The sequence below is a fragment of the Bos mutus genome, chromosome 10 (assembly GCF_027580195.1).
Source record: "Bos mutus isolate GX-2022 chromosome 10, NWIPB_WYAK_1.1, whole genome shotgun sequence".
In the NCBI taxonomy this organism is placed as follows: Eukaryota; Metazoa; Chordata; class Mammalia; order Artiodactyla; family Bovidae; genus Bos; species Bos mutus.
The window spans coordinates 77,769,250-77,797,089 of NC_091626.1; the positions used below are offsets into that span (position 1 = coordinate 77,769,250).

The following is a 27,840-nucleotide window of genomic DNA, read 5'->3' on the forward strand; positions in this document are numbered from 1 at the left end:
TGGTGATAGAAAGGGAGGTCTGGCATGCTGCACTCCATGGGGTCATAAAGAGTCTGACATGACTAAGCGACTGAACTGAGCTGAACTGAGCTGAGGTGTTCTTATTATTACAGAGAAAAATTGAAGTTTGTAGCTATGAACTAACTAGTAAGTGAAGTGCCTGCTATATCTTAAGAACTGTATTATTATTAAATACTTGATCTCATTTAATCCTCATAATAATTCCAGTAAGATTTTCCTTATTTTATAGAGAGCACTTAGGCTAGAAATTGGATCCATATGACCCTTAGATTAATACACTTTTTCATCACACTTTTTCTTCATCTTTCAAGAAGAACAATAAAAATCAAGTGGATGCTGTTATACAGTTAGGATAAAACCAGAGTTCTATGGTCCTGGCAAATATCAGATACCAAGAGAATTGCAAGAACTAAAGGAGAAAGCAGCGGAACATATTTAAGGCACCAATGACAGTGAAAGATTTTTAATAACTGATAAAGTGGGTCGTTACCTTCCAGGAACTTTTATGTAATTTCTGGGTGAAAATGCCATTTTCTCTGTGCCAGCCCCCAGACACAATAATTCTCAAGTTTGTAGTAGAGATAATTGATGGTCTCTTGCTAGAGTGGAAAGTGAGTTGGCATGGAGAAGGTGTCTAGGTATAGGAGAGTGAACTGAATCTTGAGAAAACTCATCAGAGGGGCATGTTATTATATAGATTACATTTGCTGCAACTGCCAAAATAGAATCAGGGAATTAGTGAACAGTCCTTAAATTTGGTTTAAAGAGATATAGTTTGGAGTGTGGTCAGTATCATCTATATATCACAGAGATAAGTCCATCATCTTGGGCAGATCATTGACTCTCATATTCTCAAATTCCTTATCTAAAAAATGTAAAGAATAGGTTTGGAGTTCACTATGTAATCAGATAATACCCATGATATTACTGTTAAAAACTGTGGCAAGCCAATGATATCTGTGGGGCATCTGGTAGAATCAAACATAAAGATACTCTGAAATGATATGTATTTCATCTAGACTGCCAAAAAAAAAATCCTACAGCTAAAACCTTGATGAATGTGAGTCCAGACTCTCAAATTACAGGGCACATTACAGCAAGATTTAGTTGAAACAACAAAGAACAGAATTAGAAAACTCCTCAGAAAACCACTGGTAATTAAATAATATATATACTGTCAAATCATGTTTAAAATTATTATGAGTATAAAAGAAGAAATAGAATATGTGAATAGAAACAAGACACTAAAAATGGACAGGTTTGGGGGGAAATGAAAATAAAAGTCATTGAAATTAAAAAACTCAGTGGTTAAGTTGAATAGATTAGACACAGCTAAAGAAGGAATTAGTGAATGGGGATTTAGAGCTGAGAAAATTAACAAATAATAGAAGCATACAAGGCAGTTAAGAGATATAGAGGGTAGAATGAGAAGGTCCATTAGAAGAGATTTAGGGGAAATGAGGGAGTGGCAATTTAGAAGAGGTGATGCTTAAGAATTTTCTACAGTTAAGATATGAGTCTGTAAGATTCAGAAAGTATATTTAGCAAGCTGTGAACAGAGCAACAGTGACAAAAATCTTAAAATCTACTAGAGGAAAAACGATTACTCAGAGGAAGAAGAACAAATTGATTGTAGACTTCACAATTGCAGTAATAGAAAAGATAGTAGAATGAGTCTAGTAAATAGAAAAATAGAACTATCGACCAAGAAAGAATTCTATCACCAGCTAAACTGCATGAAATAAACAGATTTCAGACAGATTCATACTAACAGACTTGCTAGCAGAAGTTCTGAAGGGCGTAATTTAGGGAAAAGGAATTTAAACTTGTAAAAATAGAATGATATGAAGTTTCATGCATTTCCTATATGAAAGAGTAGTTATAACTTGGAGCCTTTTGGCAGTTATTTAGGATAAAATATTATTTACCAGTTTCCTAGGCTCTTGCAAACTAAGTAAGAATGATTCCTAAAGGTAGACCCATGGAAATATCAACATGAGGAGACCTTTGACTCTTAAGAGGAAGTAGAAAAATTCTGTGTTACAGCGCCATCTGAAATGCACAACTCTGTGTGTGCACCTGTGCCTGCACGCATGTGTACATGAAGATGTAAGTGAAAGTTACACTGAAAAGTTATACATGTGGAGTGGTTCAAAATAGAAACTAGTTCTGTGTTCTACATTAGTGCTCGAGAGGATTTTACAGCCCACAACAGTGATTGATGTTTATAACTACTCTGAACAAGAAATGGTTAAGTTTTGTTTTGAAAATCAGAATTACTTAGTTTAGGAATGTTTTCACCAGTCTTAAATAAGAATTTTGGCATTTTGAAGAGAAAATGCCAGTTACCTTGAAAACGGACGTATGTTAAATGCCTTGTAAATTAAGTAACAAATCCTCTTTTTGAGTAAGTCTTTTTCTTAGTTTTCAGAAATCATTTGGTCCTGATATGTGTTTGTGTTAATTTCTCAGTTACTTTTGTCTGTGAAGCTGTCTATCATATGATTTTAGAGCTGATATTTGTCAGATATTTTTGTTTTTTACTCTGTGAAGCACCTTAGATAAGGAAATATCCAGTGCTCTAATGGTGATAATTATATATGTCAGTAATCTTTGATGTTTTCCTACTTTGAAAGTATAAAACTCTCTTCTCCAGAGCCATATTTGCTACATATGTTTGCAATAGTAGGACTGACCTACATTATAGATTAATTTGTGAAGGGCTCTCAGACTATCAATACAGATTTTCAAAAAGTTGTAAGTAATTAGACTTTTTCAGGGGAGTGATATAATGAGATGGTAGTAACTAATGAAATATTCTATGCCTTTTTATTCTTCGTAGCCAGTATCTTGAAAATTACCTCTGGATGAATTATTCTCCAGAAGTGTCCAGCAAAGCCTATTTAATGTCAATCTGCTGTATGGTGAATGAAAAATTCAGAGAAAATGTCCCTGCATGGGAGGTAACAGATTTAAATTACTTCATAGCTTTCTTACTTTGCTCACTTAAGCTGTTACAAAGTAACTTTTTTACTGATGATAGTTTTAGAACAGAAGTTTATCCAAAAATAAAGTAAATATTGAGAAGAAGAACGGATGTATGAAAAATGCTGGGTTGGCCAAAAAGCTTGTTCAGGTTTTCCCTAAGATGGTATGGAAAAAGCCAAACAAACTTTTCGGCCACTCAATGATATTTTTTTTGGTTTCAGTTCTTTCTTTAATATGCTGTGAATTGAAAAATTATGAATGTGAAATTTTTTTTCTCCTTTGTGCTTAAAACAAAGAATGGCATGTATTATAAAGACTTTAATAAAGACTTTTACATCAGATAAAGTATATTTTATATTAAGTAGCTCAAAGAGTCGGACATGACTGAGCAACTGAACTGAGCTCAAATACATAATGTTCAATGAGATAATATTTTTCAGTGCCTTGTTTCACAACAGAGAGTATGTGTTTATAGTTTTTCCAGAGTAAAGTAGTATGTCTAAAGTCAAGACAGGTGCTTATATTCTAATTTCAGTCTTCTCTTTATCTGATTTGGGATCTGTTTTCTCTTTTGAAATTTATAATTGACATTTTCTCTTTGGCTACTATAACAGAGCCTTGATCAGCTAACAGAGGTCCAAAATCTAGGTTTTCTTTGGCCATTATGAAATGGTCAGCTCATCAAAAGAGTTTCTTCCCCTCAATCATACTTCTTTAAGTGAAGGAAAGCCATGTATACTTGCCATCTCTTTTGAGGGGATGGTCTCAGTACCATCGTATAAGGGCCTTGTGTCTTATTGAGAAATCTTAGACGTTTCTTAAAGTTGCTTTCAACCGCCAGAGGAAGGGAGAGGGACACCAGAGAATGACTTCATCAGTTTTCATGTTGTAAAGATCACTTTGGTGATTAGAGTTGATACAGATACAGAGAAGAGCTTACACACAGATTTGGAAAGTAAAATTGATTGGATTTGATAATTGAAGTAGCTTGAGGGAGGGGATATTATTTTCAGTAACCTTCCAGGTTTGGGCAACTGAATGTAAAAGATGAGAGGTGCCTCTTACCAAGATAGGTAGAAGAGGGTTGAGGAATACTTTGGCGGGTACAAAATTGTTGAATTGAGTTTTGGACTTTCTGAGTTTAAGTTGCTTTTGGAATATCTAGATGTAATTGTAGTAGACAAAGCAATCTAAGGACTGAAGAAATCTGGACTGATGATGTGTCTTTAGAATCATTAGCATATGGTAGTTGAAGTAATGGGAGAGGGAGAAGAAGATTGAGGCTAGATCCCCAGGGATACTGCCTTGTAAAGTGACAAGAGAAACCTTCGCATCAAAAAGGAGTTGAGGGTTGGTAAGCGTCCTTAGGACTTGACAGCTGTAACAGCTTCAGGGGAGTGCTGTACATGGAAACTTGTTTTAGAGAAGTAAGTGAAAACAGCTAGTGTAGGTCATACATTTGGAGCACTTGCCTATGAAAGAAAAGAGAGCTAACAGAAAGGTGGGGAGGTAGATCACAGAGAAGCTTAAATATGTTTACATTATTTACCTTTTCTTTTTAAAACATTATTTGTATATTAAGAGTAAAGAGATAATATAAAGGAAAGGGTGTCTTTGAGATTAAATAGAATAGGAAGACTTCCGTTTTTGCTAAAGATGTTTCTTTGTTTAAATTAAAAGAATTAAAACACTTTAGATCTTTAATTAAAAAAAACAAATCCTAAGCTAATTACCAGCCTAATACTTGAAGAAAAAATGAAGGAATCAAAGCAATTATTTTATTAGCTGAAAATTTCTGCAACTCTCACATTGTCCTACCAGAAATCTATATTTGACTTGCTACAGTGAATTTTAAGTAAGCAAGTAATCTTTTTGTAATTATTATGTTTGGTTAATAGACTCCTAAAAAGTCTGCCAGTGTTTGCTTACAGGAGAAAAAGAGGTGAGCAAGCCATTTCAAAATGAATTTTTATTCTTTCTCTTTTCAGACTTTTAAGAAGAAGCCAGATCACTTCCCATTCTTTTTCAAGTGCATCTTGAAAGCAGCATTAGCTGAAACTGATGGTGAATTTTCACTCCATGAACAGACAGTCTTACTGCTTTTTCTTGACCACTGCTTCAATAGTTTGGTAATTTTACTTTGCCTTTGGGGAGAATGTTCAAATTTTCTTATTCTTTTAAGTTGACTGTAAATGAGATGAGCTCTAGAGCCAACTCCTCATAGTAGTGGAGAATGAGGACAATGCTAACATTTCAGCCCCTTCTTGGGAAAATCATCCTATAGGATCTGTTGGCTTTTTAATAGATTTGGACTTGATCCCTTCTTTTTTCTATCTAGCTTCTAAGTAAAATAATAAGAATTGAAATTCTCCAAATATAGAGCAGCAAAGAGTCTGCTAACATGAACATTAAGTAATGAGATCAGTATCATAAACTATACACAGGGACATGGCTTCATTACTTCTCAGTCACACCTCATACGTAGCCCAGCAGGTCTTGTTTTGAGTTGACTGTTTAGGGGTGATTATGGATGATCTTTCAAAATCTCTTGAGTTGCGTATGATACATTTTTAATTCTTCGTAAGATTATGCTCTAAAAAATAAACATTTATAGTAATTAATATTTCATGTGTACTTCTCTCCTGTGGTTATCTGAAGGTATTTATCTTTAAATAAATAGGTATATACCTGTATGTGTATGTGTATATATATATATATATATATATATATATATATATATAGAGGTGCTCCTGAATTGATAGTGCATTTAGACCCATGCAGGAGAATGCATGAGGTTCTTTCTTACCCTGAAAACAGTGTTGATAGATGTATATTTCCATGTAGTACTTCACATGGGTCTCTTTAACATTTATTAAATTAAACAAAGCAAATATAAATAGATGTGATTCCTTGTCAGAAATGGTACAAAACCAAGATTTAATTAGTATTGGTAGTTTGGTGCTAGTTGAATTAACTTAAAAGCTAGCTTATTATTGGTACTTTTTTTCAGTTTACCACCAGTATTCATTATTTGAGGTCGTTACGCTCTAAAAAATAGCTGTGAACACAGAATTAGCTAAAACCGAACCACTGCTCTTAGGGAAAATACAGAGATAGTTTCATGCAAGCCTCTGGTCACATTTTCATCAGGCGATCAATGTATAGCCTTGTTTTATGTGTTTCTGTTTAAAGTCACTTTATATATATTGTTGATTTGTTAACTTTGAACTTGTGACCAACAGTGCTTTAACTTATGTCTGAACAAACTTCCCTAACACACAGTATTTTCTCTTTAAGGCGCATCACAGCATTCTTTCACCTGGGAACACTGAACAGCACTGAAGCCCTGTGCTTAGGGACATTTTCAATAGCAAAATCACCAACAAAACTCACAATATTGTGAGAAAGTAGCACTCCAGTGTTCTTGCCTGGAGAATCCCAGGGATGGCGGCGCCTGCTGGGCTGCCGTCTATGGGGTCGCACAGAGTCGGACACGACTGAAGTGACTTAGCAGCAGCAGCAGGACTAAATAGACCAAAAAGAGATGTGAGTGTAAGAGAGCTGAAGCAAGAAGGCAGAGCCCACCTTGTCTGACCTCAGCTCAAAATGTGTGTGTTGGGCAGTTCACACTTGGCTCTGCTCTGTGCTGTCACTGAATGACAATGAAAGCATTGGGAGTATTGAACTGAGGGCTGCAAATACATTCTGCAGGTTGATGAAATCACAAATATGGAATTTGAAAATCATGAGGCTTAGCTTTATCTCTTTAAAAAATGGATTGAACTTCTTAATAATAAAAAAATCATTAATTTGGAAGAATTGATGGCATATTTTCCCCTCATGACTGTTTTAAACAGGAAGTAGACTTGATACGGAGTCAAGTACAGCAGCTTATCTCTCTCCCGATGTGGATGGGCTTACAGCCTGTAAGTATCTCAGTTCAGAAACTTACATGTATTTGTAAGTGGAACATGTGGTTTTAGATGGTGTAGCTTTGATATGGATTAAAATGACAGTTAAAAATCCCCCACCAAATTTTTCTAATTTACTACGCATTAACTAATCATAGGTGTAGTTTTTTTCACTTTTAAAGCTTTTGTGTGTAAGCCAATAAATGTTTCTCCTAATGTCATTATTTTAAGGTGAAATAAGGTAATATCTATTGAGCTCATAAAGGGAGTTAATTTAGTAAAATATTATTTTAAGGTGAAATAAGGTAATATCTATTGAGCTCATAAAGGGAGTTAATTTAGTAAAATATTATTATTCATAGATATGTCTCTGGATGAGACTAAATACAGACTTGAATTTTTAATTTTCCTTGAATGGAATGTACATACAGCTATAGGAGAACATCTGAATTATGTTTAAGAACTTCATTTTTTCTGTCAAAGTCTTATTGGATAATATGGTCGAGTATCAAAGCCAAATTAACAGATTTTAGGGAGTAAAGTTAAAACTATCAGATTTCTATATAATACTGTATTCAGAATTTCATTTCCTGCACGTGGGTGGTTTTGCAGACATTCAGATATGCAAGCTTATTCATAGGTACCAGTTGATGAAGGTTAAAACAGGCACCTATAAATAATTATTACCAAGTTAAAAACCGATAAATGCCATGAGAAAGAGTGGTGGTATGGACCTTTCCTTATTATGATAGCTGTTTTATATGCATTGTTTCAGACTGACTTTTGAACTTTAAATGTTAATGCCCATATTTTTCAAACTGAAGTCCTGAATTTTAGAAATAAGAAAGAAAATTTAGAAATAAGAAAGAAAATTTATTACTGAGCTTAAAATCTTAACAAGAAATTTCTTTTGTCTTATTTTTTTTTTCTATTGACAGGTATTGGAATTGAACTAGTTTTTTAAAGTGTAGATATTAGTTTCTTAGGTTCCAGCTTTTGTCACGTTTCTATCTGGTTTTATCCCATTGCTCTATCTTATAGTCTTACATTGGGGTTATGGCTGATTTAATGCCACATCATTCTTTCAGGCACGATTGGAATTAGAATTAAAAAAGACACCTAAGCTAAGAAAATTCTGGAACTTGATTAAAAAGAATGATGAAAAGATGGATCCAGAAGCAAGAGAACAGTATGTTGCCAGAGCTTTGTTCCATGTTGGTTTGTTATACTGAGTTGTGAGTCTTAGATGCTGCTGACTTGTTTTGTTCTTCCCTTTACGTAGTGCTGAACCAATTAAACGATTAAGAAGTGCTTTTGCTTAGACCGTCATAGAAATATTTTTTACACAGTTTCAGTGGAGATGCCACACATCCTCATTTCTCCTTTCCCTTATCTCTGCCCCCATTGCAAGTGTTATCAGTGGTCTTCCCTTTGCCTGTTGTCCATCATAGTTTGTTCATCATGGATGGGTCTCAATTTTCTCCACAGTCTTTAGGCTGTCAGTCTAAGTTTCTTTCTTTTTCCTATTCCCCCACTCTTAACAATGACTTACGCACTACACTTTATACGCTTCATTCATTCAATAAATTTAAGTGTTTATTATTTTATTGGGTACTATTGTAGGTGTAGGCGAAATGGCATAGAACAAAATAGAAAGTAATTCCTGCTCTTGTGGAGTTTACGTTCTAGTTGGGGAAAGCAGCTAATAACAGATGGATTTTATGGTATATTATCCAGTGGTTCATGCTAAGGAGAAACATAAATGAAGTATATAACGAGTAAGGAAGCAGATGAGGGTTGCAGGTTGTTTTAATAGTAATTATTATCAATTGGATAAAAGTCTGGTAGCAAGCATTTATGTCAAGTTCTATTAGTAGGAAGGAAGAGAAGAATCTGTATACTCTTAAGACAGCAGTCCTCAACCTTTTTAGCATCAGGGACCAGTTCATGGAAGACAGTTTTTCCACAGACGGGGGCAGGGAGTGGGAATGGTTTCAGGGATGATTCTCATAAGGAATGTACAACCTAGATCACAAGGTCTGTGCTTCCATGAGAATCTAATGCTGCTGCTGATTGGACAGGAGACAGCTCAGGCAAGTCATGGGGAGTGGCTGTAAATACAGATAAAGCTTCACTTGCTGTGCAGCCCAGTTCCTCACAGGGTTGGGGACCCCTGCTCCAAGAGGTTTGTTCTGCTCTCTCTTTGAAGCTAACTGGTCTACCTGTGCTCTTGCTTTATTTATTCCGTGACTCTTCTAGCAATGATCCTTTTTTCTTTCTTCATCTTCAAGTGTTCTTTCCACTCATTTTTTTCCTCCCTCTGCTTATGTATATATGTTTGGGACTCACTTCTTGAGCCTACGATAACTTCTTCTCTTTTTTTTTTGTCCACTTAAGGATAATACTCTGTTCACCCATAGATAGCAGCTGAAGTCATAGGTATGAGTAAGATTATCTAATGAGGTATATAAACTGTGAAAAGAGGGTTGAGGACAAAAGTGAAGCGTGGAGTTGTGCTGGTGATCACTGAAAACGAGAGAAACTGAAAAAAGCTGGATGTCAGAGAAACGAGTTTGGGAGTAAGGAAATGAGAAGTGTAAGGACAAGAGAATAGGGTCAGAATAGGAATATCCTTTCTTTAACTTCAGCCTCCAGTCTCATCTCTTCCATGATATCTTTCTAATCAGTAACCTCTTAGTGGGGCTACTTACATGATATCTTTGCATTATTTGACTACTTTTTAAAAATTTAAACCCTCTCTTCCCATTACCTCAGTATGATTTAATTCCAAATCAATAGACTGTTCATGGTTTCTTAAACATTCCTTTCCTAACCACCTTTGCCCCTCTGCTTCACTTAATTGAGGCTAACCTTTTAAGCAGTCTTCCAGACCAAGTACTAAGCCTGCAGTGCTTTCTTCCGAACTAAAACACACAGTGTTTTCATTGAAACATCAGCTCTTTTTGTAATGGTTAGACTGTGTATAGTTGTTTAGAGTGTAAGTTCTATGATCAGACTTCCGTAGGTTTCATACCCACCTGCTGTGTAAGTTTGGGCAAGTTACTGCGCCTCTTTGAGCCTCAGTGTGCAGTCAGGACAGTACAGTACCTGTTGCGTAGGACTGCTGTCAGCATTAGACTATCTTGTATGATGTCCTTAGCACAGCTCAGATCCTAGCACAGTAGGTGCTCAGTTAATGTCGGGCAGTTTTACTAATTAATGTTGGCTTGTGTTACTGATTATATTTTATGACTTGTCGTCATTTTAAGTATATTTTAGTCATTTCCCTCCTTGTTATTTCCAGCAGGGCTGGCATAATCATTTGTAGCTGTCCAATATGTGATGACCGGTTTTTGAATAGTTGGTACATGGTGCATCTTAAATTAGTAATGAGTAAAAAGTTGTTTTTTAAACTAACAGTTAATTTTTATACATTATAATACTCTATTTAATAATTTAAGCATATTAAAGTATGAAATTGCTCATTTCAACTACATACTTAAGTATTAGATTTTTAATGTTGAAGGCAGACTATAAATGAAATTTTGAAAACTCCTTTCTAGTCCTGACCTTTAAATCACAAGTGAAAACTTTTATAAGACAGAGATACTTTCTTCACTTGTTATTAGGCCAGTAATGAGGCTCCTGTTTTCTTCATGTAATGCTGTATTTCTGTCAAGGAAGAAGCTGTTTAAGTTATGGTCCTGATTTCAGAGAGAAATGAAACAATTTGAGCAGTATAAGAAAGGCTGTTCAGCATTTAAGTTTTACTTTTGAAATAATTATTTCTCAAAAATAATTTGCTCCCTGTTTGTTATCTCTCTGATTTTAGAGCCTATCAAGAAAGAAGATTTCTTTCACAACTCATCCAGAAGTTTATCTCTGTGCTGAAATCAGTCCCACTTTCTGGTAACTATCTTCCTTTTCTCAGCTCATTTGTGAAGTTACCATTCAGATGCCCATCTGGTATTTATATTTAGTCTAAAAACTGCTCTCCAAATGATTTTAAATTATATTGACAAGGAGTTATGTCCTTCCCTTTTCAAGTATGCTACCAGTCTGAGTATTGTGACTGCCATAGAAATTCATATCATTTAAGGGCACCAGCATGGTTATTGAAATGTTCATTTATATAGCAATTATTTTTGGAGCTTCCTTATAACACACAGGTTTTGAACAAGGTTTCCAGGACATGGTGAACAAGATAGGCACAGACCCTATCCACGTGGCATTTATAATTTGGTACTGAATAATGTTTTCAAGCCATATCAAATACTGTTTAGGAGCAGAAAAGGAGGATTATTTTGAGATATAAGCTACAAGATGAAATGGGAAGTATTTTCCTCCATTGTGGTCCCCATTTATTATGAAACAAATAGAAGTATATACTGTGTGGAGTATAAACTTCAAAATATATTATGATTATCCACTGTATATAGATACATATATGTGTGTATATGAGTATGAGCTCGATGTACCAAGAGGATCTAACTACATTTTGCTGGGTTGGCAAGATTGACATAAGCATCTAGTGAGTGCAAATAGGGTATTGTTTACTTAATAAAAGTATGTGTATGCTATGTATGATATATCATTGGTTGTTAATATTTTATTTTCTAACTGAAATATAATCTAAGAACAGTTCAATAGGTGTACCACATTTATATGCACCAGAGATTATACCATACATATGAATCAGAGATTGTAGCTTTGTTTAAACTAAAATACAACAATGTGTACTTATAAATGTTGACTTTCATCAAGTAATAGTTTACAGCTGGAAGTCACACCTGTAATTCAGTGAGGAATAGATAATAATGCTACAGATGCCAATTTATGGTACCAGATTTGGGGTATATTATTACTACCAGTATTAGTATAAAGAAAAAATTGTCATATGCTTATAATCTGTCACCTAATTTTTATATATTTAAATCTTTCAGTTAAGCACCATGAACCTGGAAAGAGGACTTAGATTGGGTTTCCTTGACCAAATGATAATAATGAGAAGCAGTGATGTATAACAGTTAGTGTCAGGTTGGGAACCCCCTGGTCCACAGTGCAGGTGGGTCTTGGCACTTGCACTACCTTGGGCTCAGGTTCAGCCTCTGGTCAGGGAACCAAGACCCTACAAGCCATGCACTGTGGCAGCACCCCACCACCTCGCACCCTCAAAAAACTGATGGCATCTAGAAAGGTCTGAAAGTCAAGTAAATATAACAATATAGGGCCTGCAGAAATTTTAATGACTCACAAAGCACTAAATGTTGCCATTGTCATAATATGTTGTCAGAAAACAAAATTTCTTAGATTGATCTTGAGCTTTAATCAAAATTTATTAACTTGCTGGCAAAGGAAGCAACAGAGATGAAAATAGTGTGCCAGTTTAGAAAGGGCATAAAACCAGATGGATTATATAGTTAGAAAACAGAAAACTAATTTTTAAAAGATTGAGTGTAGTTCGATTTTGCAAGGTTATTGCAAACAACTGTCCACATCAGTTGTTATAAAGGAAATCTGTGTAGGATGATTTGAAATGTCAGGGCTGCTATCAAAAGAAGGAAAGAACACAGTACACATAAAAAGCAAGTGATAAGAATTTATTGGTGTCCAAAATTGGAATAACAGGGCTTCAGCTCTGAACAGCATGCCTCGTAGGGCCAATTAGTATAAAAATATGCAGCTTTATCCACCAGAACTCAGAAATTGAGTGCCAAGCATCATGTTCTAATTTTAAATAGGCCATTTCCAGTAATTTTCTCAAGCTATAAATAAAAATATGGAATACAGATTTTGCTCATTTTTAAATTTTGGACAAAATTATTTTCCTTTGCCAGTAATAAGAACAGAAGATACAACAGAGGACCAGTTTGAACGGATTTAATTTAAAAGTCACTCATTTAAATTCTTTAGTTTTAGCAACTGTATGACCTAGGCTGTGACTCAGAAAACTGGATTCCACTTCTAACCAGCCAAAAATCAAGTCGTTTTCCTCTGGTCCTTAGTTTCTCACCTATAAGATGAAGAGCGAGTAAGATGTTGTCTGAGATCTTTTCTAGCTGTGAAATTCTATAGTTATGTTATTTTAGGGTTTGAATTACGGGCATATGTTACTTACAAAAGTATCCATATTCTTCCTTCACATAAAGCCTTCTATTTGCCTATGTACAACAAATAAATAAGTAGATTTAAATAAATTCAAATAAAGCATTTGTAGGACACCTTCTGTAGGTCTAGCACTGGGTTATTCACTGCTGGGAGTCCTTAGACTAGGGACCCTAAGTTTTTCTCCTTTTCAATTGAAACAATCTTGGCAGGATGGTTTCAGATGGTAAAATAGCAGAACATTTTCTGACATTAGAAAAAAAAGAGATTTGTACTCTGAAAGTATATCATGTCACAAAGTTGTACTTATTTTAAAAATGAAAATGTTCTTAAAAAAACACTTTAGAAATATGTTTGCAGGTCTGATTTTTAAAATGTGTCTCTGATGCAAGCTATGTTTTTCATTTTCTCCTACTTATAGAGCTTAATGTAAGGGTAAGGCCTGCCCTTTTTGAAAATATGTGAGGTCTGTACTCTGAATCACAGTCCAATTCTGATGAATGAGATGAATAACCTTGTTTAAATAACTAAATAACTGCCAGTTTTAAGATATAGTACCATAGAGTGACCTAAGTAAGAAAGTTTTAACATGTTTTCTCTCTTATGTTTAGATCCTGTCACTATGGACAAAGTTCATTACTGTGAAAGATTTATTGAACTTATGATTGATCTAGAGGTAAGAAGTGTGCAGTGATTTTTCCGTTACATAATCATTAAGGAAGCTAATGATTATATATGTAAGATTAAACCCATGACTATTTATGAAATATTATCACCTCAAACTGGCCTTAGTTTGTTTGTACCTATTTCAAGTGTCTTATAGAGAAGAAAGTCTAAAGTGATTGACTCTTGAAGTTTCAGATGACTGTCAAAGGGCTGTGTTTGTATTAAAAACCTCATTTAGTAAATCAACATGAGTCCAGCAAGGGCAAGTTATTTTCTGTCACAGTTAATTACCCTTTCATAGAGTTTTAAAAAGCTGAAGTCATAGGTTTATGGCCATCTTTTAAATCATCTTACTTTTCTAACTGTGCCTGCTATTGTTGATGAAGAAAGATATAGCTGCTTGCTATTGTCAATTTTTAAAATTAAGATTCTTAAAATAAAAATTTCATGCACTAGGTGCAAGATTTTGATGCAAAGTTCAGATGCAGAGCTCGTGTAAAACTGGATTCATTTCCTTTCATTTCCTCTCCCTTTTTAATGCAGGAAGTTGAAAGAAAATCCTTTTTCTTCATTTCTTATTGGGAGAGCTAGGGTGGTTTCTAGACATGAAGATTAGAGTACTAGACTAGCTGTCATTCATGAGATCTTCATTCAGATTCAAGTTCTGCTAGAAATTACAATCTCTGAGGATCTCAATAACCTCCCCTTTAACATGAGGGTATTTGACCAGATTAGTGGTTTCTGAACTATGTTTGTCATAATTTCTCAGTATTATCTTGCTGACTATCACAGGACGATGTGGGAAGGAGACACTGAGAAAGGAATCTCCAGCTAGGGATTTTCACTCCCTTTCCCCCATTTCGAAATCTACACACAGTATATATTGGGATTTGACATAGGATTTTGTTTCAAAACTACTGGCCAAGATAGAATCTGAGATTTTTTTCCAGTGCTGTACTTTGTTTAGTAACATGACCACTGAGTTCATTTGCAGCATGGACTAGACCCTTTGCCTTGTGCAGTGTCTTTTGAGGGGCTGAGGGTACTCTGTATGTGATTAACACTCCTGCACTGAGTGTCAGTGGACTTCACCTCCTGCTGGGAGAGCATGCAGACTTACTGCTCTGGTGATTATTTTGTCTAGGCCCTACTCCCCACAAGACGCTGGTTTAATACCATCCTGGATGACTCCCACGTTTTGGTTCACTGTTACCTTTCCAATCTTGTTCGTAGAGAAGAGGATGGCCATCTTTTTTCCCAGGTAATCATTGGTGTATCTGAATATACTTACTGTTTTCATTTCTAAGTTGATTTTTTTCTTCCTTTGCCATGCAACCGGGAGTAGCAGGGCATGGCACAAAGTAAATTTTTGCTAAATATTTAGTTGAATGATGTAAATTCCAAATTAGTCATTTTAAACTGAAACCAAGTCTTAATATACAAAGTGGAAGCCTTCTCGTGTAGGTGACCTCTACTAATGTTATATCATCATCTTTTTTTCTCTTCCAAATACTCATTTTATTAATTAAACAGTAAAACAATTAAGCATTATTAAGTTTGAGGGGGATCGTTAATTCAAATAAAACTTTTGTTAATATGTGATGTTATCATTGGGCTAAATTATGCATGATATAGTTCCACATGCTCATATATTTTGATTCTGTGTCAGTGACTACTGTGGACTATAAATAGATGATAAGCATTAATTTCAAGCGAAGTGATTTAATGTCATTAAATATTAGCAAAGAGCCTAATGTCATGGCTCTCTTTCCATGAGGTGATGGTGACGGGGCGGTTGGTAAAGTGGAAGTGTGCATATGCTTCGTCTGCTGCCTTGGGTTGAAAGGCAAGTGCATTTGGTTTACTGCTTTGTGTAGGAAGACAGAGTAGTAGGGTTTCCCATTTCCTATAATGTCATCCAGAAGAAAAGTCTTCTAACAAACTTCTAACACTTGCCTTTGGTGTGGTCACAGCTGGAGATAAAATTTTTGTATATATTTACATACTCTCCTAAAAACTCTTATCTGGTGTCTGTGAGCATTCCTTCTTTTCCTATTCTCATACTAAATTTTACCCAGTGATTGGTTGCATGTATTAAAATACATTAAGTAATCCTAATATTGGGGAGGGGGAATAAATTGGGAGATGGGACTGCCATATACACACTACTGTGTATAACTAATAAGAACTTACTATACAGCACAGAACACTCTACTTGGTACTCAGTTATGACCTATTTGGGAAAAGAATCTAAAAAGAGTGAATGTATGTGCATGTATAACTGATTCACTTTGCTAGATAGCCAAAACTAACACAACATTGTAAATCAACCATACTCCGATAAAACTTTGATTTAAAAAAATCCTAATATCTGATTTGCTGTAGGTTAGAATTAAGAATAATAAAAATGGGGGGCAGATGCAGCCCCAAATTCTGTTGATGCTGCCATCACAGGGGGAAAGGAGGCCTTCAGCAGTCGCAGGAACTAAGCCAAAGAAAGGGCTTGATGGCCATGGAGACTGAAGAGAGGAACGAATAACTTAGCTTTTCCTCTTACCTTGCTATTTTTTTTCAATATAGAGAAGAGTATCACTAATTGTGAATTGCAAAATTCTCATCAGAAAATTCTGAGTGGCATAAACCCTCAGGAGTTCCTGCTAATTGTATGGGTCCATATATTTACAGTGATGTAGAGAGGTTTTTTTTTCCCATTAAAATGATTGACTTCCTTTGATTAGTTCCTTAATGTTTCTTTAGTATTGGGATTGCAGTTTTAAGTTCTTCCCTGTAGACGTAGACCAAGTATATGAGATAGACTTAACAATTTATTCACTGTGTGTACTTTATTCTCACCTAAATAAAACATTTGTACACGTTCTGAAATGTTTGCTGTAGTGTTTACATTCCAAAGCTTTTTGGTACCTCTAAGAAGGTATGTGGACTTATTTATTATTTTTAATAGTGTCTGTTTCGGCCTTCTTGCTCTCATGTTTGCACAGTTTGTTAATTTAAGTGTCTCCTTTCAGCTCTTGGACATGCTTAAGTTCTATACTGGTTTTGAGATTAACGACCAGACTGGAAACGCTCTGACAGAGAATGAGATGACAACTATTCACTATGATAGAATCACTTCTCTCCAGGTAAGTGAAATGCATTATAGCCTTTGCATCTGTTCCATGAAGTTGTGTCATAAATAATTTAGGTTTTATATAGTACAAATGGAGAAGGCAATGGCACCCCACTCCAGTACTCTTGCCTGGAAAACCCCATGGACGGAGGAGCCTGGTTGGCTGCAATCCATGGGGTCTCGAAGAGTCAGACACGACTGAGCGACTTCACTTTCACTTTTCACTTTCATGCACTGGAGAAGGAAATGGCAACCCACTCCAGTATTCTTGCCTGGAGAATCCCAGGGACAGAGGAGCCTGGTGGGCTGCAGTCTGTGGGGTCACACAGAATCGGACACGACTGAAGTGACTTAGCTTTTTAGCTTTATAGTGCAAATAGGAAAGGTACTTATTTAATAGTATGCTCATCTTGAATTTTTAAAATATTGCTAATTCTGATGGATTTATGAAAAAGAAAGTTTTCTTTTATAGTCCTCAGTCTTGAGAATCAGTATATTGATATTTGACAGTCAAAAAATATTAGTTATTGGGCAAACTTGGTACATTTAAATATCAACTTTATTTTATGAAAGAGTATTTCAACTTGACAAAGTAGATGTGCATACTTCATACATTTTAAAGATAAAGGCATGTAATGGTACTGAAATTTACCAATGCAGCTCAGATATGCCCTAAAAGTACCTTTGTTTTTATTACTGAGCTCATTTTGCTCTTGAACTCCATTTCCTCTGGTGGCAGAAAGAGACTTTTATTTCTCAATTTAAAGTAATTGAGATCCTAACCTTTTAAAGAGTCTTTTGCGGGGAGGAGGGCAGGGAACCTGTACAGACACAGCCAAACTTAAGTTCAGATTATCTTTCACCATCAGGTCCACTGTCTCTCAAGGTCATTGCTCTTCCTGCACACAGTCCCAACTCAGATATCTTTTCCTGCTTTTCTCAGAGGGTTAGTGTTTTTGTTCCTCTGCCTCTGCCCTAGAAGTGACCATGGCTGGTGTGGTGTGTGCTGTTCTCTTGGCACCGGCAAGGCTCAATGATTGGTCTCTTGGAGGCTGTTTGTCAGCCTACTGACAGGGTCCCAGTGCTTGATCTTGATGGTGCCGGAGTCCTCCTGGGAGCTGACTGCTTCATCTTCTAGCTTGGGGAACTCACTTGCAGGCTTGGTGCAGGGTCATTTTGCCATTGTCTATGGTAATCTCATGGCAGGCCGTTATCCATAACCTTGGCAAGCTTTTGTGCAATCCTCTACAGGGAACTTAAAAACTTGTGGAACTTTTACCTTGGCATTAAGGAGGACTAGAGATGTTACCTCTCACACACTTAATCAAATCAGCATAATGCTGCTCTTTCTGTTTTCTTGCAGCTTACCCCATGTTGATTGGAAGTGTTACCCTGGAAGGGCCTCTCTTTCCTGAGTTCCAAAGTCAAGCAGGGTGCATGCACACTAAGCTGTAGGCCCCTCCCTCAGATACCTCTTCAGTGGGAGTTGCCCTTGAGACTTCCTTTTAGTTTTGTTAAGCCAGTTCTTTATTTTATTTATTTTTTTAAGCCAGTTCTTAATAATGAAGTGTTTTGTTCTGTTTTTTGTCGTTTCCTGTCAGTGAAGCTGGCCTTCCTGGGTCTTATCATGTATATTCAAAATGTGACTTTAGAAATCAAAAACTGAACATTGACTCTGGTTTTACACTCTTGCTGGAACAATTCTGTTTTCTTTTCCCATTGTATTTAGTGCTTTTGAACAAGGCAGAGGTCACATTTGAGAAGCATATAAGAAAGAGAAGTGCATTAATATTTTTTTAAAATATTTTTTCTGTTGTGCAGTAAGTTGTTATATGTAGGCATTAATTTTTTTTTTCTGTTCTTTTCTAGAGAGCTGCTTTTGCACATTTCCCTGAACTCTATGATTTTGCTCTCTCAAATGTGGCAGAAGTAGATACTCGGGAATCCTTGGTCAAGTTTTTTGGACCTCTTAGGTAAGGCAGTATGAAAGGACGACTGGATTTTAATTTTCTTTATTTGCTTTTAGTTATTTTTGCACTGCTTTAGGTGATATTATTTGTTGCACTACCATTTATTGACAGTTAAAACTAGCTTCTCTCTAGCTTTTCTTATCTTTGGGTCACTTAAATATAATTATACATCTCTCTTTTTTGTAAAATTTATATTTTTGTCTTAAAAAATTTTTTTTTTTCTTTGTCATATCTTTCTTTTTATATTTTTTATAACTTATACAGTTTTCCTAGGTCATCGGGTTTGAACCTAAGTAGTTGGTTGTCTGATTTCTGAGCCCTAATTTTTTTTTTTTTTGAGGAGTAATTGACATAAAACATTATATTAGTTTCATATATATAATGTAATGATTTAATATTTATATTTATTATGAAATTGATCACTTCAAGTGTAGATAGCATTCATCTTCATGCATGTAGAACTTTTTTGGTCTTGTAATGAGGACTCAGCTAAGATACGAATTCTACCCAAATTCATCTATAGATATAAGTGTGTTCCAGTCAAAATCTCAGCAGGAAATTTTATAGAAATTGCCAAGCTTTCTCTAAAACGAATATGGAAAGGCAAAGGAACTAAGATAGTCAAAACCATTTTTAAAAAAACAAAGTTAGAGGATTTCTACTACCTAACTTCAAAACTTACTATAAATTCACAGTAATCAAGACATTGTGGTATTGAAAACAAGGTAGACGTGGATCACTGAAACAGAGTCGAGTGAAACAGACCACAAATATATGATTAATTGGTTTTTGACTCAGGTGACAAGTCAACTCAATGGGAAAAGGCTAATTTCAGCAGTGGTGCCAGAACAATTGGACATCCATATGCAAACTATGAAACTTGACCAATTCCTCATATCATATACACAGATTAACTCAAAATAAATCATAGACTTAAATATCACAATTAAAACTTAACAAGAAGTATAGGAGAAAATCTTTGTCATTGTGCTTTGTACAAAGTTTTCCATAGATACCAAAGCACAGTCCATAAAGGGAAAAGATTGATAACTGGACTTGGTCAAAATTTGAAATTTCCATTTGAAAGACATTGTTAAGAGGATGAAAAGAGAAGCCCCATACTGGGAGAAAATACTGGCTAAATTCATATCTGATAATGGACTAGTATCCAGATGTCTTAGTAACAAGAAGACAACTTAATGGCTGTAGATTTGAGCAGGTACTTCACCAAAGAAGATATGTAGATTTCAGTGAGTCTATAGAAAGATACTAGTATCATTTGGCATTATTAGTTATTAGGGAAAAGCAAACTTAAACCAAAATGAGATACCATTACAGACCTATTAGAATCGTTTATAAAAGCAACAAGGTACTGAGTCTTAACAAAGATGTGGAACAATTGCAGTTCTTATATATTGCTGACGAGAATTCAAAGTGGTCGTGCCACTTTGGGAAAAATTTGATAGTTGCTTACACAGTTTAGCATGCACTTACTGTGTGATCTAGTGTTCTCAGACATACCCAAGAGAAATGGAAACTTAGATTTACAGAAAAATCTGTCCAGAGACTTATATAGTAGCTTTATTCATAGTTGTCAAAACTGTTATTTTCATTGAAGTGACAGGTTTATTATTGTTCAGATTTTCTGAAAGTGAAAGAAAGTGAAAGTGAAGTCACTCAGTCGTGTCCGACTCTTTGCGACCCCATGGGCAGTAGCCTGCAGCAGGCTCCTCCGTCCATGGGATTTTCTAGGCAAGAGTACTGGAGTGGGTTGCCATTTCTTTCTCCAGGGAATCTTCCCGACCCAGGGATCGAACCCAGGTCTCCCGCATTGTAGACAGACGCTTTACCATCTGAGCCACCAGGGAAGTCAGATTTTTTGCCCTTATTCAGATCTGAATAACCATAGTTGTCAGTCATTCTTTCAAGTAAAAAGCGTGTACAAAGTATGTACTTCCTGTTCTGTTGCACAGAATTTCTAAAAAACAGATACTTAAGTCCACATTTAATAACATTAATAAATCTTTGCTGTTTCATCATGGACATTTTTAAAATTGACTTTTTTAAAAAGAGCCAGAGTGGTGGCTCAGAGGTTAAAGCATCTGCCCATAATGTGGGAGACCTGGGTTTGATCCCTGGGTCAGGAAGATCCTCTGGAGAAGGAAATGGCAACCCACTCCAGTATTCTTGCCTGGAGAATCCCATGGACGGAGGAGCCTGGTGGGTTATAGTCCACGGGGTCGCAAAGAGTCGGAGAGTCGGACACAACTGAGCAACTTCACTTTCACTTTTTAAAAAAAATGACTATGGCAGCAGGAATGCCATGATCACTTCTTACAGCACTGGATGGTGCCACTTCCTTGATCCAGGCCGCCAGTTTTACCCACCGTCACATTTGCACTGTCACTATACATGTAAAGACAGTGAGAAAAAGCCCAAATAATGTCTTGGTATTGATATGAAAAAATGTCCTTGAAACCTCCCTGAAAAGATCTAGGGACTATGAGAGGTTTGCAGAAGACTTTGAGAAGTCTGTATTAGAGGTTTAATATTCATATATGATTTCATATATTTGTTGCTGTGTCATAGGATTATATTTTCTAGGTAAAACTTTTCAAGCAGCCTGTAAAATTACTTTTCAAAAGTCAAGTTATAAGACAATATTCTGATCTCAATATTTTTATTCTGCAGTTCCAATACCCTCCACCAGGTGGCATCATACCTCTGCTTGTTACCAACCCTTCCTAAAGCTGAAGACACGACTTTTGATAAAGGGTTTCTTCTAGAATTGTTGGTAAATATTAGTGTTCCTTGAATTATGCGTGTTTTTCCTACCTTTTTGAATCATTCTTAAAGATGTAGGTTGGTAGAGATTTTTTTTCTGGGCTAAAAAATTGGTTGATTCTTTTACCTGGTTTGGATCATATCAGCATTTGACTTTGTCAGATTTCTTTTTCATCTCTTAGATTACTTTTTTCAAGTCTCTTACCTCTTAAAACTGATTTCTGGTGTGGATTCATTCCATGCAGACATTTATGAGCAACATCTATGTCAAGCACTGGATTAAAGACGTTGGGGATACAGAGATGACCGACAGCATTTCTGCCTTTAAGTGATCACAGTTTACATTTACACAAACACACATACATGGATAATATATGTATTCATATCATTTATCTGTTTATTTTTAACATTATTACTTAAATATAGCACCTCAAATATTAAACCATACCTTTATCACTAGAGAATTCATGAATGTTTAGAAATAGAGAAAATTATCACTTCCTCAGTCATTTTGGGAAATGAGTATTAGTTTGAGCATTAACTCAAGCCTTTTGTAAAGTTTTATTTTTTTAGTGCAGTTTTAGATTCATAGCAAACTTGAGGGAAATGGATATACCTTATGTTTTAAACTTCCATGAAATATTTCCTAAAGAGGATGATTATTTAACTGTACCTTACCATGAGGATCTAGGCTGTTTGCAGTGTTCACTCTTACAAATAATGATGCAGTCTTGATATAGGCCCCTTTGTGCTCAGATGTGGGCCTTTAGGAGAGGTGCCTAGAAGTGAAATTATTTGACTGAAGCATGTGCTTATTTAAAAGATAAAAGATGTAGTCTAACTGTCCTTCAGAAGCTGTGTGTTCCCATCAACAGTGTGTCAGAGTCTGTCTCCTTAAGCTCTTTTCAGCATTGGACGTTATGAGTTTCCCAGTTTTGCCAGTCTCATGCATCAGTAATGCCTAAAGCGGCTCCTGAATGGAGTCTCATGGTTTTTGTTTTTTATTTTTAAAAAGCTTATTTTAATTCTCTGTTTCCTGATTACTATAAGAATGAGTTGTCTTTTGTATGTTTCAAACATATTTTTATACCTATATAAACTTTCACTGCATGGAGGTGTGTTGTATATATCTTTTTTTTATACATAATAATAGGCAAATGGTTTTGAGATATATTTCAAGCTAATATAAGGTTTAAAACACAGTTCCTTACTGTAAAGAGGAAGATGATATGCTTGTTTTTGGGTAGTAACAGGAAACTATTGGTAGCAGGTGTTTTAAGCCTGGTGACAGGTGTTTAATGCCATTTGGAGAGAAATTCTTGGGAAGGGTTTTAAATTAACCAAGTATGAAAACTACTTTTTATCCATATACTCACTTGGATGAATTGTGTGTCTTGGGTCACTTTCTTTGCCTGCCTTCTTACAAATCACTTTTCATTGTCTCTGACTGGAAGTGCTTTCTAAAAATTCCTTGTCCTATTTTCTGACAATGTAAAATCTTCTCTGGTAAGTCAGGTTTTGGAGATTAATAATAAATCCTTACTATAGAAAGAAATGAAGATTTTTCCAGGAACCTTTCTAATGGAAAATAGGTTTGAGTATAAAATTGATCCTGTCTATGCCTTTTAGGGTCTTACAGCTAAAATTTCATCCTTAAAATGTAAATAGTTATGTGAAAAGAAAACGGTTTTAAAAATTTATAGTGCGATATCATTATCTTTCATTTTCTCCCTCTCTTAAAAGATTTTCACAGGCTTTGAATTCTACTAATAGCCAACCAAATTATGATTAAAAAGTTAGAATATGCATATTCTTTACATAATAGTACAGTGTCTTCTTTTCTAAAACAATACTATCTTTACTGAAAAGAATGTGACACATTTTTCAAATATTATTTTAGTATCTCTTAACTAGGTAACACACTTATTTCTGTATTTGAGATAGATCTCTAAAATATTAACAGTGGAGGGGTACATAGAGATCATTAAGTCCAGCTCTCTCATTCTCATTTTACAAAGACTACTGAAGCCAAGTTATTACTAAACTTACCCAGACTGTTTAACCAGTTAGTACAAGAATGAAAACCGTAACTAGGACTTAGGGCCCCCATCTTGTTCTTCCATTAATGAGTGCCGTGTGCTATAGCATTCTCTTTTTTAAGGTCTCGGCGTGTGCCGAGCTCTCTGACACTGTTTTACAGGATTCCATTTCATTTTTATAGGAAACCTAAGAGGGGAGTTAATCTGTTTTACTGAAAAGGAAATTAAAATCAGGGAGTTTGCAGTAACTTGCCCAGCATCCACAGAGCCCGTAAGTAGAGGTGCTGGGAGTTAAACTCAGATCTGCCAAACTCCAAAGTTCATCACAATCAGTACCTCTTTCGTATTTGATTTATGGAGAACGTGGAAAAAGGAAAAAGCATCTCTTGTTAAGTTTTATGAAAAATATGAAATGTCTCATTCCATACTTCATGGAGAATTTTTTAATAAGTTATTTTGATTAAAGAAAGATGTTTCTGACTTTCTTCCTAAACTTGTTTCTTTTAGGTGTCTCGTCATGAGCGTCGAATTTCTCAGATTCAGCAGTTGAACCAGATGCCTCTGTATCCAACTGAGAAGATCATATGGGATGAAAATATTGTCCCAACTGAATACTATTCTGGGGAAGGTATGGTAATGAAGTACAGCATTCAGATGTAACATGAAAGTTAGTGTAGAAGTCATCATATCTACCTGAACATACTTCTATTTGCTATATCAGTCAGTTCAGTTCAGTCTCTCAGTTGAGTCCGACTCTTCACTACCCCATGGACTGCAGCGCTCCAGGCCTCCCTGTCCATTGCCATCTCCCAGAGTTTACTCAAATGCATGTCCATCGAGTCGGTGATGCCATCCAACCATCTCATCCTCTGTCGTCCCCTTCTCCTGCCTTCAATTTTTCCCAGCATCAGGGTCTTTTCAAATGAGTCAGTTCTTCACATCAGATGACCAAAGTATTGGAGTTTCAGCTTCAGCATCAGTCCTTCCAATGAATATTCAGGACTGATTTCCTTTAGGATGGACTGGTTGGAACTCCTTGCAGTCCAAGGGACCCTCAAGAGTCTTATCCAACACCACAGTTCAAAAGCATCAACTCTTTGGTGCTCTGCTTTCTTTATAGTCCAACTCTCACATCCATAAAAGACTACTGGAAAAACCATAGCTTTGACTAGACAGACCTTTATTGGCAAAGTAATGTCTCTGCATTTTAATATGCTGTCTTGGTTGGTCATAATTTTTTTTCCAAAGAACAAGCGTCTTTTAATTTCGGGGCTGCAGTCACCATCTGGAGTGATTTTGGAGCTCAAAAGAATAAAGTCTGTCACTGTTTCCATTGTTTCCCCAGCTATTTGCCATAAAGTGACAGAACCAGATGCCATGATCTTCGTTTTCTGAATGTTGAGTTTTAAGCCAACTTTTTGACTCTCCTCTTTCACTTTCATCAAGAGGTTCTTTAGTACTTTTTCACTTTCTGCCATAAGGGTGGTGTCATCTACATATCTGAGGTTATTGATATGTCTCCCAGCAATCTTGATTCCAGCTTGTGCTTCATCCAGCCCAGCATTTCTCATGATGTACTCTTCATACATTAGGGTAATTTTCTGGTACCCTCAAGTGCAACTGTAGAAGCTAGAAACTATTCAGTGTTTTGAATGCTTAGCATTAAGAATTTATTAAACTTAAGCATTCCCTAATGAATAGTGGTATGTGTGTGTGTGTGTGTGTGTGTGCATCATGCTGTATAAAATGTGCCCATAAAGCTGTGTTTTAAGGAGACCGAATAATGCTATAAGTGTAACTTTAGTTATGTCACTGTAAATGTATTTTGGGGTTCTTTTTTGACCTTTTGATGTAAGTGCTGAGTGCTTGGTTATTTATTATCCAAGGTAAATAGTGTTACATGAGGGTAATGGAAAAAATTGTATTCATTAACATTGTCAGAGAAGGAAAGGAATTCCAGGAATAACATAAAGTCAATGCCTTATCCTTAAAGTCTATCAGAAAGGCAAAGGTTCAGAACACAGTGGTGATCACTGAAGATAGAGTTGTGTAATATAATATGCTAATTCAGTTTCCTTGGTAAATTTGGTCATGGGCTGTGTTTATGGTAGCATTATTTCCTTTGAGATTTGCCAAATGTAAATTAGGTGGTAAGGAAAGAATTTTTTAGACCACTTGTGTCAGTTCTTTTAAGTATCTTTAAACACTGTTTAGAAGTACTGTTTGCATATGAGTCATAGATGTACAGACTACATATATTAATGAAATTCATCCTTATTCCCAATCTTAATATATGGCATTCATTAACTTGGTTTCAGTTTCTGTATGGAAACAAAAATAAGACCTTTTCAAATATGCTCTATTTTAAATATTATTAAATTAGGTTCTTAACAAATTTGTGGTGCCTTTATAAAGGCACCACAAATTTGTTAAGAACCTAATTTAATAGTAAAAAAAAAGAAAAATTCAATATGTATGTTATTTTCCTTTTCAGGTTGTCTTGCTCTTCCCAAGTTGAATTTGCAGTTTTTGACCCTTCATGATTACCTCCTAAGGAACTTCAATCTCTTCCGCTTAGAATCAACTTATGAAATTAGGCAAGACATCGAGGATAGTGTCAGCAGAATGAAGCCATGGTTAGTAAATTGGTTCCACTTGCAACAAAGAGATGCAAACAGTGGCTGACATACTTCTGTCAGAAACCTCACACATGTATTTGGAAATAATACATCTGGTGAAGATGCACTTTAAAATATGAAATATTTATTCTTTGAGAAATTATTTAATGTGAATTAGATATATCCAAAATACTAAAATAGAAAATATGTTTCTGGGTACTTGGGAGTGAGACTGAGGGAAAGGGAGGAGAGATCACTGCTCTGGGAGGTGGGGTGGGAGTGGGAGTAAGTCAGGCGATAGTAAAAGGGTAAAGAGGGGAGGGGATGGGCTGGCCAGCAGGCGTGTACTAGGCAGGGCAGTTTAAGTCCTGGAAGAAGCTTATGATAAAGGGGTATTCTGTTACCCCAACTGCTCTTGCGGCTGTCACCACTAGTCTCGGTCAGCCTCTCTAAAGGACCTGGCAGGAGATGAGGGGCATAGCTGAATATTGCACAGAGCAGACTGTTGGAAAATCTTCCCTGGCCCTCCCTCCATAGGTTGCCTTGAAGAGACGGAATCGTCAGCCCTCACTTTTAGGGCCTGTTGAGTAGGTTCCATTATTTGAGGAACTTTTCTGGCCCAAACTCAACTTTCCACCTGCTAGCTTACATCTGGAACTCCTTTAGCTAGGAAAAGCCTTTCATTCTGTTATAGGCAGTTCTGCATTATAAGATTTGTGATGGTTAGTTTTGCTTTTCAGACATGACTGACTTTGGGTAAATGCCCTTCATTCACTGTTTCATTTGAAGTATGAAATTGTTACCGGCAATAAGTTACATATCACAAATGACTGAAAACGAGTAAAAGAATTCTATAAAATGAATTTTTCATCACATGAGTGTCATCCCATGCAGACATATATATATATAATTATACTGCATTCTTTGTGAAAAGCTTAATGTGTTTTAAATGTGAACTGATTCAGGTATCTTCCAGGCTTCTCTCCTGACTAATTACAGAGAGCTGCATGGACACTGTGATTATGATCCTTTTTTTTTCATTTCCATATTTTATTTCATACACAGTTCTATTTTTTAATTAATCATTATGTGGAAAGTTATTCTGGGTGAGATTGTAAAACACAGCATAAAGTATTTTTGACTTAATAATCAGTTGAGTCAGTGGGCAGGCCAGCACTGTGAGATTTGTATACTCTCTGGCTGATCATCTCTGCCCACAGCTTTGCTGAAATCACTGCCCATTGTTTGGACCCCGGGGGAGTGCTTGATCAGAAAGCTGCCTTACAATTTATGGTTACCTTACACTTATATGTTCAGATTCTGGACCAAATTTTGATCATTTTGCAAAGTAGGGACTTTATAGGTAGCAGTTCATCAAGTAGAATGCACTTATACTTTACTTAAATGCCAAATAAAGTAATAAATACTTAACAGTTCTTATGGTTTATTAATAAAGTAATTTTTTAGCTTACATTATTTTCTATGAGTAGAACATATGTCTTTTTGGAGATAACTTCTGATAATAAGTTTTTCTAAATTTTGAAAAATTTATTTTTCTGCCCATCATTGAAAACTGTTAAAAATAATGAGGTCTAAAAGGGTGGGTCTTCT

The 27,840-nt window shown here is 35.7% G+C and overlaps 1 protein-coding gene across 2 annotated transcripts in view; it reads left to right on the plus strand.

Annotated features, from left to right (window-relative positions):
• Window positions 1-27,840, plus strand: part of AQR (aquarius intron-binding spliceosomal factor) — an 87,279-nt gene that overhangs the window by 11,256 nt on the left and 48,183 nt on the right. For both annotated transcript variants that reach the window (XM_005892469.2, XM_070378263.1), the window contains exons 5-16: window positions 2,864-2,984; window positions 4,998-5,138; window positions 6,867-6,935; window positions 8,009-8,109; window positions 10,753-10,829; window positions 13,637-13,701; window positions 14,836-14,952; window positions 16,718-16,831; window positions 18,688-18,791; window positions 21,480-21,582; window positions 24,119-24,239; window positions 26,106-26,247. In XM_005892469.2, the coding sequence (XP_005892531.1) occupies window positions 2,864-2,984; window positions 4,998-5,138; window positions 6,867-6,935; window positions 8,009-8,109; window positions 10,753-10,829; window positions 13,637-13,701; window positions 14,836-14,952; window positions 16,718-16,831; window positions 18,688-18,791; window positions 21,480-21,582; window positions 24,119-24,239; window positions 26,106-26,247 (1,275 nt within the window). The remainder of the gene's footprint in view (window positions 1-2,863; window positions 2,985-4,997; window positions 5,139-6,866; window positions 6,936-8,008; window positions 8,110-10,752; window positions 10,830-13,636; window positions 13,702-14,835; window positions 14,953-16,717; window positions 16,832-18,687; window positions 18,792-21,479; window positions 21,583-24,118; window positions 24,240-26,105; window positions 26,248-27,840) is intronic.